Below are 13277 nucleotides of genomic sequence, written 5' to 3'. Positions count from 1 at the left end.
CATCTGTGGAGCATAATGAGTATGTGGGTAGCCACACTCACTCCTAAATAAGCTATCCAGTCATTTTCCTAACTTCAAAATGTGCTGTAGGTGGTAAGAGCTAGTTTGCGGCTGGTTGGGTGAAGTGAAGCTAAAGTGATAGCCAGAGGCCTTGGCACCTGTAGCTATGCCAAGGTCCATTACGTAGGTCTGCAGCCTTAAAAAGGTTCCACATCTGGGAACCATTATTATTTTTCATTAAAAAACTTTTTAGAATCCTTTTGCCTTAACTCCCTCTTCCATAAAACAGAAAGGAGCTATTTGTACATTTTGCTATTGCTACATAGCCAACATTAGCATGAAAGCTTGTTCCAGCCAGCCTGGATACTACAGTGACTCATATCAGAAAATCTTATCGCTCTGGAGCTAGCAGAGCAGGCTGTTGTCAGTATTAGAAAAGAAGCAGTGGAAGCAAAACACGAGTTTGCTTTCCACCACTGGGGAAAGCTCTTCTGAGGAAAGTGCTGAACTATTCTAGACTGGTGAATAAACATGTCGGCTATGTAGCAATAGCAAAACTTACAAATTCTTTTAAAGTGACATTTTGTAGTCCCGACTGTCACCAGAGAAACGTTTCCTTTCTTTAAACACAGCTTTTATCGCCGTCACAACTGAAGCTCTGTGTAAATGTGGCTTCTCCTCACGACTTTGCTTATGTTCGTCAAATTCAAATTCATGTCTTTTTGAACATTGTCACTCTTGGATCTTAACGATGAAAGAACCAGTGACAGTGGTTTGAGTGGAATGAATAGCCTCACAGGAGGCTCGGAGACTGGATGAATAACACATCAGGGAGGCATCAGACGACTTACAGTACAGTAGAGAGATTTTGCCCCAAAATAACAATGACTTCATCTCAGGAGCTCTGAAATGCAGATGCAGCTTAGCCAGCCTGACTTCTACACTGAGACCACGCCACGGTGCATTCAGAGTGGTTCTGTCCATCCTTTCATGCATGTTATTGACGATAAGAAAATGGAATGTGTGAATCTTGTTGTGTTATATTCATTTGAACTGTTCCCAGATGTGCTTTTCATTTTCCCATTTGTTGCAGCTTAATTTCCTGTATTAGAAACTTTAATCGAGCATTGCGATGAAAACTCTGGAATCAATTGGTCTGTCCACATAAGAATTACTCCAAGACACAAACTGACGCGTAAAATATAAAAAGAAACAAAATCCGAGCGAAGGGGAAACTCCAGCAGAGCATATTTGCAGTGATGCCAGGACCATGTCTGATATGATGCTAAACCAGAATAAGAATTGAAGTGGTAAACCAGTTGGTCTACCAGTGACCACACTGTGATTTTTTTTAGCTGAAACGTGTCCATGAAACCACGAGGTTCAGTGGGAGAAAGAGGAGTGAGAGAGAGACCTTTAAAAAGTAATAGCCATGACTTGGAGACTAGATGTTTTGTGTCTAAGAAAGAGCTTACAGGAGCCAAAAGTGTTTCCGGTGAGCCCACCGAGTCTAATTACTCACAATGCTGTGACATTAGTCTTCAAAGGACATGAAAAACAAGACTCCTTTCACACGTCCATCAACTTTGTGTTAGACTTTACGTGCCCAAATGATTAACGAGAAGCTGACCACATCATGGCCAAGGAAGTGGATGACAGTGAAGAATGGTTGATAATGCCCTGCGTGCTAATTATTTTGTGCTTCGAGTGCCTAATATTTTCCCATGAGTTGCTATGTAACTAAGTCTTTTCAACAGTATTAAATTCAGACTACAATCATACACTCTTATGAAGCCGATATCAAAACTTTATCACACAAGAACATAAGAGTTAGATACGCCTATACATAGTATAGTTCCGGTACGTCAGTTCTCAAATAACTCCCTCCTTTATGATCCTCATTATAGTGCAACTCCTCTTGATCTGTTTACAATATAAACAGAAATAACAATGGCTCAGAGTCTTGACCCAGTACCTCTGACAGCTTCAATAAAGGCTGATTATGATAAGTGTTAGGAAAAGAGGGCTTTCCGTTCTGACGCCAGTACTGAGGGTTAAAAATAGCTGATCTGATGGGGTTACATTCACATATAACTTAAACAAACATTTCCAATCTGCAGGGAGTGCATAGGGTTCACACACCCAGCATCTCTTAACAATATCATTTCCCTGTCGCACTCTCCTGGCAAGGCAGCGGAAAAAAACAACCTCTAAACAGAGTTTTCATGTGATTACTTTAAGTTAATCACTGAAATTCTGAATGTAATGACACAACTCATAAATAACAAAAAAAAAACAAAAAAAACAAAAGGAAAACATCATTATGTAGCCCAATGAGATATCTCATCTGGTATTTTACATTGTTTATGTCATTATGAAGAATCATGTGGAGTTCATCATCCAAATTCTAAGACAAACCTGTCTCCACTAAAATATGTCATTGTTACTTGATTTCATTCATCAAAAGCACCAAGGCTCCGTCTCTCCTAACTGTATTCATAACTCTGTGGTTGTATCGCTGTCATAGATGTGAGCTAACAGTGACCCCTTGTCCTGCATATGAACTCGGCTCTCCTGTTGAGCTGATTATAGGTGAAACAGTGATGACTCAAAGTTGCTGAAAAACATAAAAATCATGAATCTGTCAATGAATATTTTTCAAAACAAACAACAAAAACGGCTGCCCTTACATCTAAACATACAGTATGGAGCAAAGTCAGGTGACACTGTTGTGAGACATTCTGCTCCAAAGATGGATTTTCATTTTTTCATCTAGTTACAAATGTCAGTGGAATTTTTCTCATTAGTTTTCTCCTCTCTGGGACTGAACTCAGATGTTCCAGCTCCACTCAGGCGGTCTAGTGCCAACACATTACTGAATACCCAGCACCACTTGTCAGTGCTCTCTGGTGGACGAACTATTTAACCGGGACATGGTTTTCACTGACCTTATATCTTTGTTATATCTGAACTGGGGTTACTTATGGGCTGCAATTCAGCCAATACAGATATTATCACTCAGAAGTTGGCTCATGGCCTGATCCATGCAGCTGATATATAGACCGAACCAATATCCAAGTCCAGCTCTACAGTCTAAGGCAGTGATTCTCAACCTTTTTTGGCTCGTGACCCCATTTTGACATCACAAATTTCTGGCGACCCCACATCCGTCAATCAAGATACTTTTATGCTGCATTTTATTTTAACTTGATTTATTCAAGAAAGTTAAAGTATAGAATACAGTTGTTTAAGATTGTGTGTGGTGTTTTTAGTCATAATTTTAAAAGAATAATAATTAGTTAAGAAATATATTTTTATCAGTAATTTTTTAAAATCAATTACTAGACGTTTCAGGCGACCCCATTTGAATTCCAGGCGACCCCACGTGGGGTCCCGACCCCAAGGTTGAAAAACACTGGTCTAAGGCTTTTATATGATCACATCAGAGGCATCATAAGTGTATGGAAAAAAAGTCTAATCAGCTGTTAAATGCTCAAATTAAAATACTTTACTATAAGGAAATTGGGTCACTTATGTTACTCTGGCATAGTTTGGGTGTCTTTGTGTCACATTTTACTTTATAATAATAATAATCACAATCATAATCATTGCTGAGGTAAAAAAAAAAGAAAAAGAAAAAAAAGATTAAATCCTGAATTCCAGATGATTTCGTTGCTTTGGGTGATTTTCACATAGTGGTTGACACCAGAGTTGATTTCTCGGCTTCACTGGAGCCTGCCCCATGTGTGGTGGTCGAAGGCGCACTCACTATTGGCTCAGGAGCTATAGGGGCGTTGCTTCGCAGTTGGTGAGTGCTTAGGGTGCAAGGGGTGTTCTAGGGATGGCTAAGGGGAAAGCGGACTTGGCACTGATCCCTCCTTTCAGTATAGACTGCAGTTTACATTAGGCAGCATTTTTTTTTTTAAATAATTTTTTCGTCAGTGGGGGGAATGAATGTGTCATAAATAGTTCGCCTTCATAGAGGGTAGTAGTGGATGCACGTTTAGCAATGCGATGAGGCCAGTGCACTTTGCAAGACTGCAGAGAGCCTCCACGGATCCCACGACCTGTTGCTGCTGACAAGCCGGGGAAAAGGGGAGAGGGAGCTGGGGAGCCGCTCGGGAGAGACGGAGGGTTAGTGCCTTGGAGACGACAGCCTGCAGGTTTTCTTCAGCGGAGCAAATCATGCAGTTTGCAATCTGGCTGGTTGGACTAATGTGTCATCTGTCAGCACTTGTCCGGGACACTTTGCAATATCGATTGCATCCAAAACAAGGTAGTGTTTTGTTTTTGATTTATGAGTAAAGGCGGCGGGAGTGATAAGAGAGGCTGGAGGTGTTTTAACAGTAGTTTGTGGTGTTGGAAAGTGATGCATGGTGTTCAGTGGGGTTGTCAGTCTGCAGCTGACTTGAATGCATTGACGCTTTTCTGCTTATTTGTCCGTGAATCACAACTTTTCCCCCTGACTTTTCTTCTTTATCTTCTTCTCCTCCTCTCTCCCCCGTGCAGAGAGCTTCATCAAGCAGCTGTCATCGTATGAAATCATCACCCCGCTCCGTGTGAATGACTTCGGAGAATCATTCCCCCACACATTGCACTTCAGAAGGAGACGGAGAAGTTTAAATGACGACCTGTCGGGTTTACGGGTTCACTACAGGATTGATGCATTCGGGGAACGCTTTCATCTCAATCTGAGCGCGGACTCCGGCTTCATCGCCCCCTCTTACACAGTGACACACTTGGGAGCGGAACAGAGCAACGGCACGGACTCCAGCTACTTCCAGGACCCGGCCGATATGCGCCACTGCTTTTTCCGCGGACACGTCAACGCCAAGAGCGAGCACCCCGCCGTCTTCAGCCTCTGCACTGGCCTTGTGAGTACTGACTTACTGTATAACCACCTCTTGAATATGTTGTAAGTTCAGATGATGTTGGCAGTGTCTGCACGCTGCTTCCCATTTCAATCAATCAAACATGCAGTCTGAGTGTTATTGGAGTTGTGTCACAGAGGAGGAGAGCGCACTGACTGCCTTGTGGGGGTGATGCTGCTGTTGCACGGTGCAGTCTGGGCATCAGGAGGGGGTGTAGTAGTGTTAGTGAATGGGCCATCCACTCTTCGCTGAAGTGCTCTTGAGCAAGAGACACCAAAAGCTCCAAACAGCTCCAACAAGGGTTGCTGCTCTTTGGCTGACTCTGCTGTGAGAGGGCAAGAAAAGAAGAGTGATGTAGGCTAGGCTATATTAGAAAATCGATCCGTTTAAAAAAAAAAATATAATCCAACATAAACTCCAACTTCACCAATGGAATGACTTGCTTTTATTAAATACTTTCAATATCTTTGCATTAAGTTTTTCCATAGTTTTCTAAAGGAAAGAAAATACGATCAATCATAAATGAAAGTGATAATTAGTTGCAGCTTCAAACAGACATGAAGCAGCTGTTTACTTTCTGATTGCTCCTTATCACTTCTCCTTCTTATGGGGCTGTAATGGATTTATTGGGTAGTAATGAGTTTACAGTCCCATTGTGGCATATGAGGATCCTGACGCCCCCCCCCAGTCATTTGATTTGCTGACTCCTGTGTGAGAGAATCTGATAAGTGCTGAAGGGGATGACTTCATGGGTCACATAAGGTTACTGGTCCGGGGGCAGGGGGTTGACCTTAGTCGCGCCAGCCAGATCGTGGTGATGTGTGTGTGTGTGTGTGTGTGGTGGGGGTGTCTGGCTGGCCACTGCCACACAGACAGGAGGTAACCACTCCCTCCCTGTCCTTATTTTAGGTAGGTGCATTGTGTACAGTACCAGGATAGCATGTCACAGAATAGGTGTCAGCTGCACTTTTAGGCTGTTTTGAACTAGTGCATTGACAATGCATGTGGTGATTGCACTCCTGTAGAAACCTGGCATGATAAAGTGATTGTAAATGATCTCTGCCGCCATCCAGCGTGGCTTTTGAGAGAAGGGACCATCACGACCACCTAAAGTGTTCCGTCATGTTTGTGTAGCGGTTTAAGACACGAGGTATGCTGGAATTATCGGGGTAATAAACGTTTTAATTGCCCCTCTGGCCAACTTTGATGTATGACTCGCTTATCCAAACATGTTTGCATCCTTTTTCAAGCAATCTTTGTTGCTTATCCGCATCATCACTCATTGAGAATGACAGGACAATGGAGACAGCACCAGAGGCTATTGGGTCATAAATGTGTCCGTATCTGATCACTGGGGCTTAATGGCCATGGCACATTTTGTTGGGATGAGGTCATTAAGGAATAATTAAGCCCTAAAACAAAGGGGTCATTCTAGAAAAAGCAGGTTCCCCTTTCGTCCAGAGTCGCTCAAAGCCGTCCCCAGGGGGGAATTTGGGGGGGTGGTTGAAGGAGGGAGGGGGGGGGAAGGCGGGGTTGAGGAGCTTTTGGCCTTTTCAAAGTGAGCTGTGACGGGCAGAAAAGAGGGGAATCGCTGTGAGGAGGAGACGACTGCCAGTGAAGGTTGTGTTGCTCACACTGTGGGAAACGTTAGCTCACCCACACAATAGAAGTGTGTGGTGAGTCACTGTCCTGAGAGAAATGAGGCTATCTTCATTCCAGCACCGAGTGATGTACCTCTGTGCAAAGATCAGGCCCATGACACCTTTATGTCCTATTTAACTTCAGAGATTGACTGCAACTCTCTGTCACTTTTGCATGACGCAGCGCCCACGGGGGAAACGAGAGCGCCTGCGTGGGGTTTAATCAAACAGATGTGTGCCAACAGTCATTCCATCCATGTCATGAGTCCGACCTTGCTTTAAATAAGAGTCCCCAACTTGTAAGGTCCAGTTCAGCACCCCGCTATTGAACAGCAACATTGTGGTCTGTTCAAACTTTTTGCCAGAGTTGCTGCTGAGCTAATGCTGGGAAACCCTGAAACTCTGCCCCCTCCATTGACTAAACAGAGCATTTGTCTGTTCAGCCTTTCGTTAACACCACATGAGAACTTTAGAAAGGCTCAACCATGATAACCATCTAATTAAAGTTAACTCACCGTGATTTACAAGCCACAGGACAACATCCACCAGTTGTTTCACCGTATGAGTCATTCATTACGTTTAGCTCACTACAGTAGTAGTTATAGCAGTAACAATCTCATGTTTCATTTAATCTGAGACAAAACTTAAGAAGTCTCACAATCAAATGAGACAAAACAGGTTTTGAGTCATCTTTTTAAACACACTGGGAGAAGTCTCTAAAGTACATTAGAAAAAGGCCAAGAGTTAACTCAGAGGCTCAGAGTAGGATATTGGTTTAACTCATAGGATTCTCATGATTGGATTTCTCAGTGTCAGTGATTGATAATTAAAGCACACAGGTAAATGCTATGTAAAACTGGATAATATTTCTAATAGTTAGGTGTGTATAGCAGTCAACTGGAATATATTTTGATCCACTATCAGTGTCATTTGGATGGACTGGTTTCTTCTCACAGTTCAAATACATGAAATTAATTGAACTATTTAAAGGGATACTTCACCCAAAATCGATAATTCACCAATTTTCTACTCAGCGTCATGCCAAGGACGGGTTTGGAAAACTTTTGCAGTCATCAAAACGCTTTTGGAGTTCCAGGGGGGTCCGGCCGGCAATGGATTTTCATATAATGGCTGCAGATAGTGCTCAATTTTGAATCGTCCAAAACACACACTATGAAACATCCAAATACCTCCATACTGCTCGTCCGTACCGACCCAAGTGTCCTGAAGCCGCCACATGAAAAAGTTGTACGGAAAAAATTAATTTGATCTCTGTTTTTAGCCTTGTTCTAGTAGTAGCTCCCAGTGGCTCTGTTTGTGCGCATGGCCGAGATTTGCTCTGAGGTTCATTGTAAACCATTGGATGTATGATGTAAACACGGAAGAAAATGTGCAAATCTCGCACATGCTGCGAGAGCCATTGGGAGCTACTACTTCAACAAGGCTAATAATCCGTTGTCAGACGGACCCCCCCTGGTACTCCAAAAGCGGTTTGATGACTCTGAAAATTCTCCAAAACCTTCCTTAGCATGACGGTGAGACAATTGGTGGATTATCGATTTTTGGTGAATTATCCCTTTAACTACCCTGGGCCTGCAATGTATCAGCACATATGTATTCTAAAAAACAAAGACTTCAGTAGTGAGCAACTCATTTCAGCCTTCTCTCCAGGTAAAGTATTTTTCACATCATCTGAATAAAGGAAATTCAGTTCCACGCCTGCACATCTGTTCCAGCTGTCATCCACCACACACTGCAGTGTACCATAATTGGATTCTGTCAATACTTTGATTAACTGAACAGACACATCAGAAGCAGACACAGTGTTGCCACTGTGAGGCTCTGGAGTCTGTTTCTTCTGATGCGGTTGTTTCTACTCATGTCATGTTTTCACAAGTGCAATGATGAACACATGCAGCACTCGGGGCTTGTAGCACTTACAAGGAAGTATGCTACACACACATGCGAGCCAACTAATCCGTCACTCTTTGAAAGACAAGAGAGGGAAGGTACGCGCATACAGTTTGTACATGTTTTTCCATATCCGATTTGTATGTTTTCCATTGTCAAACGTCCGTCACTCGTGGGGACGGTTATGGGATAACGCCGCCTCAAAGATAACATTCCAGTGTCCAATATCCTGTTTAAGTGTGCGTATGAAATTACCATACAAACACCATTGTGCCTCATGGCCGAGTGAGCTAAGAAGCTTTGTGAGCGACTGAGCTGCCAAATCAATATTAGCATTCCTCTGTCAGCAGCTCTGTCCATGTATGATGATGTCACTCCTCCCAGTGTCAGCTTGTGAGGGGGGGAAAGGCATTTTTATACTTACAACAAGCCCTCCACATTAACATCCACAGCACTTAAAGGTGTGAAGTGGTTTACTACATCATGACCGCTTATCTGTTCATCAATAAAATGTTTAAACGGTGCTTTAAAATGTCCTCGATTCCCGCGGTTACAGATGTTCTGTGACATTTCTGAGTCAGCATGTTCTTTCCATAAGCACCTGCCAAAAAGACAAGGCCTTTATTTAAAGGCATGGAAATAATGTGCACATTGGTGCTCAAGGGCAAAACAGAAAGGCCAATTAGATCACAACCTATTTCAATGGAACTATGTCCCATTTCAGTAAAAATCAGTACAGAACGCACACATGTAAGCACACGCTTCATACCAAAGCCGTCAATGACACCTATCTCTCTCTTTTCTTTTTCTGTAGATTGGAACTTTTACAACGCAACATGGTGAATATTTCTTGGAGCCTCTTTTAAATACTGCGGGGGAGGAATATGACGAAGAGCACAACAAACCTCATCTGGTCTATCGACATGAGAGGAAGAGGAACATCTCGAGGACCGACAACAGCACGGAGCCATGCGGTGCCTCAGGTAACAGACTGCCTAAATACTGTACACCGCGCATAACCACTGTCTGTCTGACTTTCACCCACAAACACTTTACCCTCTGATGACCTTCATTTACTTTCTGAATGCAAATTATACTCAGTCACGATCTTTGGCTTGCAAGATACCCAGACGATTTCAGCCTTGATTAAGGGGTGTTAAAAAAACTCCTCTACTTAATTAAGCTGCAGCACTGCCTGCTGTTTTTTTTTTTTTGTTTTTTTTACTTGTGTTATGCTGCAGCATTCAATCCAAAGTCTGCGGCAGGGGCTCAGAGGGAAGGAATAATTACTTTATAGTCTGTGATTGTGATGAAAAGAAGCGGAGAGGTTTTCCGCTTGGGAGGCTGCTTGAAAGTTCCCCCAGTTTCATTAGAATTTTTATGGTAGAGGCCTTTGGGTGGCGGAGAGCGCCTCAAGAGAAAGCAGGGCGACCGAGTGGAGTTCACCGCCTTAGAGTTGTCCTCGTGGGGAGCTCTGTGGGCGGCCTTTGTTGGGAGGTGCAATAAATCTTTTATGTACAGGCCGCTTGATTTGCTTGTTGTCTGAACCCGGCCATTGTCGCCCGGTGGTGGCCATTGTGTGAGGCGGCAGTTTAAAGAACTTGGAACTGACCTGATGGGCCAGGCCACTACCTCCTTAATATGCTTTGCCCTTTCACTCACTCGGTCTGTGTGTGGTAAACAGAGACTGAGAAATCTGGAGGGTCTCTCAGCCCCCCACTCTGAGACACTTTTAAATATACTCCCACCCTTAAGAGCTGGGTGAGTGCAGACTTGGAGAGTGACCCCAGTCTCCTGATTCTCCCAGGAATGATAATTATCATTCAGAAGTATGTCTAAATGTCGACTTTTTCATCCCGTAACCTTCATTATAAACCAGCGTAGTCCACAGTGTTGGGAAAGTTCACTTTGTACATGAACTAGTTCAAAGTTCAGTTCACAGATTTTAAAATGAACTAGTTCATAATTCAAAATTTTGAACTAGTTCATAGTTCTTTTTTCTTTTCTTTTTCTTTTTTTCAATATGTTGCTGCAAGCTATTATTTTTCAAAAATTATTGCCTCAGCATACAGAACCATAGACAGCTATTATTTTATCAGTTTTAACCAGTATTAGTTATAGTTACTAGTTACTTTCCCCAAAAAGGAACCGAGTTACAACGTGATGAAAGTAATTCATTACCAGGAAAAGTAACTGTTCTGTTACTATTTTATAAAATTCTCAAATATGTCAAATTACTTCCCTCTCTAACCCCTGTTTATCTGGTACTAACCAACTGGGTCAGTATTCCTCCATACAGGCAGACTACGTGATGCGCTGTATCACTCCGCCTCGCCCATGCACCGCTGATCCAAACGATATGTGTTGCCAGATTGGCTGGTTTTTCCGCTACATATTAAGGCCTGTTTACAGTGTGTTTTAGCTGGGTTTTTGCCAGGAAGGCTCTATGGAAAACTGGCACACTCTTGAAGTTATACTGTGAGAGAGCGCCGTTCACACACGCCAGTTACAATAACGTTCATCAAGTGGAAATACAGTGCGTTCAGTTCACGTTCGCTCAAAATATGAATACACGAGTTCATGAACGATCGTTCATTGAACGCGTTCAGTCATAACACTGGTACTAGTAGAAATTGTATTCAGTGGGAGGAGGATGTGCGTATGGTAGTGACACCTGTAGCTTCATCAAAGAGCAGCAGGTAAACAATGAGCAGCAGGATTAAAAGAACATGAGGTTGGGTTATAGGACAGTGAGGTGTCCCCGGCTGCGGCTCCTCAGCTTTATCAGATAGGCTCCTCTCCAGATGCAGTGATAAATGGGCTCTTTGAAGGCCCCACCAGGCCAAGACTAACAGGCCTGTCCTGTCTTTTTATGGCAGAGCGGTACACGCTGCTACTAGCAGGTTAGATATAAACACCGGCTCGGCGCGTGTCCTTCTGCTTGCAGTCGCTGCTCCTGGTTGTGAATTCAAATGTTAGGCTGTTTTTGGATGTATGGCTCAACTTCCTCTGTGTACTCTGTGGTCTGCCTTTCTCTTTACCGTATGCCTGTCTCTACAGGCTCTCTTTATGTTTCTCATCAGACTAAATCAGCCTGTAAATGTAGGGCTCCTAACCACAGCATAATTGCTGAGAAAGAGGAAAAAAAGTGTCAAAAAAAAAACACAGGACCACCAAGTAGAATCCTTGTTAGTGGAGGAATTAAGGCTTATAGGACCAGTGTTTCTGGATGTGTCCTAAATGCTCACAGATAATCTATGGCAGATTCTAAAGTGCCTCTGTGTGCACTGATTTTTATTAATGAGCAACATGCACAGATGTTTTTAACATTTTGTTAACCTCTAGTATAATTCAATACAATTACTCAGCAAAACAAACTATGAAATAAGAGGTAAATCGAGATTTCTCAAAAGTCTTTCATTCACAAGGGACCAATTTATTGTCTGGCTGTTGTGTTCACTTCATCTACTGCACCTAATGAATAGAAAAGATGAGTACAGTATTTAATGTATCCTCCCATGGAATCTGATTCCCAGCAAGTAAAGAAACAAAAGTTAGTGATTTATCTCTCTGTGTAGATGATAGAACCAAAGACCTGTATTGTTCGAGGGAGGGGGGCAGATTCCTTTCCCAGTATCTCCTCTTTTTTGAGGAGCTATAAAAGCACTCTTTGTCGGGGTCAGTCATCTCATGGACCTCTCTCTTTTTCTCTCTCTTTCTCCACTTTATGCTCCGCTCAAGAGAACTCTTGTCTTAAATCAAAATTGGCTGGATTTGAGCACAGAGGAGTTTGGCAGTTTTGGGACTTTGAAGAGGTTTTTGCAGGTTGAAAGGCCTTGTGGGTTCAAACGCATGGAAATTCAGAATAGCCAACAGTGCCTCTAATCTGCTTGCCAGGCAGCCTCTCCCATGTGTAAAGACTTTGTTTGTGATTATTATTATTTTTCTTCCTTTACCCGCCTTTCTCTCTTCACCGTGCCCTGAAAGAAACAATCTTTTTTGAAAATAACAAAAGATGAAACAAGTTGCATTTTATCAGCGATCTCCAGGAAACAAAATGTGTATCTGCAGAGAGATAACTCCAGCGAGATAAGCTTTTTTTTTTCCTTTAGATATGACAGAACTTCTCCAGTGAGACACCAAAAAAAAAAACAAGTGGAACCTCTGCATCAGAAGGCAGTAAGAGTTTCCAAAGTTTGTACAGTTCATGCACACCTTTGTCAAAAATGTGTTGAAAGCAGAGGAAGGCAGCGTTTCCACAAAGATGAAGTTTTGCGCTTGTCTTCTCCGACATGTACAAATACTTGACTTTTTCACACTTGTGCCAGGAGCAGAAGTGTGATGATGAGGGCTTTTTAAAGCGTTAACCTTGATGGAAAATGATGTCTTGTTATTTCAGCAGTCATGACACGGCCATATACCTGTCTTCAGCTGCTTTTCCTCGCTGTGTGTGTTCATGTGCTGTTCGTAAAGCAAACCGCTGTCTATGTGCTCTATGCACAGCTCCACTACTTCCTGAACTTAATGCTGCTCCTTTATTTCCTGTCTTACATTATTGGACAAACGGATTAATCCGGGTGTGTCTGACCATTGTGACTACTCAGACACACCTGGATAATTCAGTTTGTCCAATAATGTAAGACAGGAAATAAAGGAGCAGCATTAAGTTCAGGAAGTAGTAGAGCTGTGCATAGAGCCCATTTCTCTGTGCTGTTGAGTGGATGTGAGTTTTAAATATGTTTTCATACAAAGCGTCAGACTAACTGTAGATTAGAAATAGAAAAGTCAATGAAATGATGTGAGCGTCCTGAAATTAGCTACACTGACTAGCAACTGTTCTTCTCTGTGTCGGCCA

The 13277-nt window shown here is 42.7% G+C and overlaps 1 protein-coding gene across 1 annotated transcript in view; it reads left to right on the top strand.

The window, feature by feature from the left end:
* The window catches only part of LOC310987720 (A disintegrin and metalloproteinase with thrombospondin motifs 20), a 140016-nt gene that overhangs the window by 42187 nt on the left and 84552 nt on the right, over nucleotides 1-13277 (top strand). The window contains exons 4-5 of the mRNA XM_083974119.1: nucleotides 4510-4874; nucleotides 9237-9405. Coding sequence (XP_083830245.1) covers nucleotides 4510-4874; nucleotides 9237-9405 — 534 coding nt within the window. The remainder of the gene's footprint in view (nucleotides 1-4509; nucleotides 4875-9236; nucleotides 9406-13277) is intronic.

The sequence above is a fragment of the Trachurus trachurus genome, assembly GCF_905171665.1.
Source record: "Trachurus trachurus genome assembly, chromosome: 6".
Lineage (NCBI taxonomy): Eukaryota > Metazoa > Chordata > Actinopteri > Carangiformes > Carangidae > Trachurus > Trachurus trachurus.
Note: the sequence above shows the minus strand (reverse complement) of the source record. Positions and strands in the feature narration are given on the sequence as shown.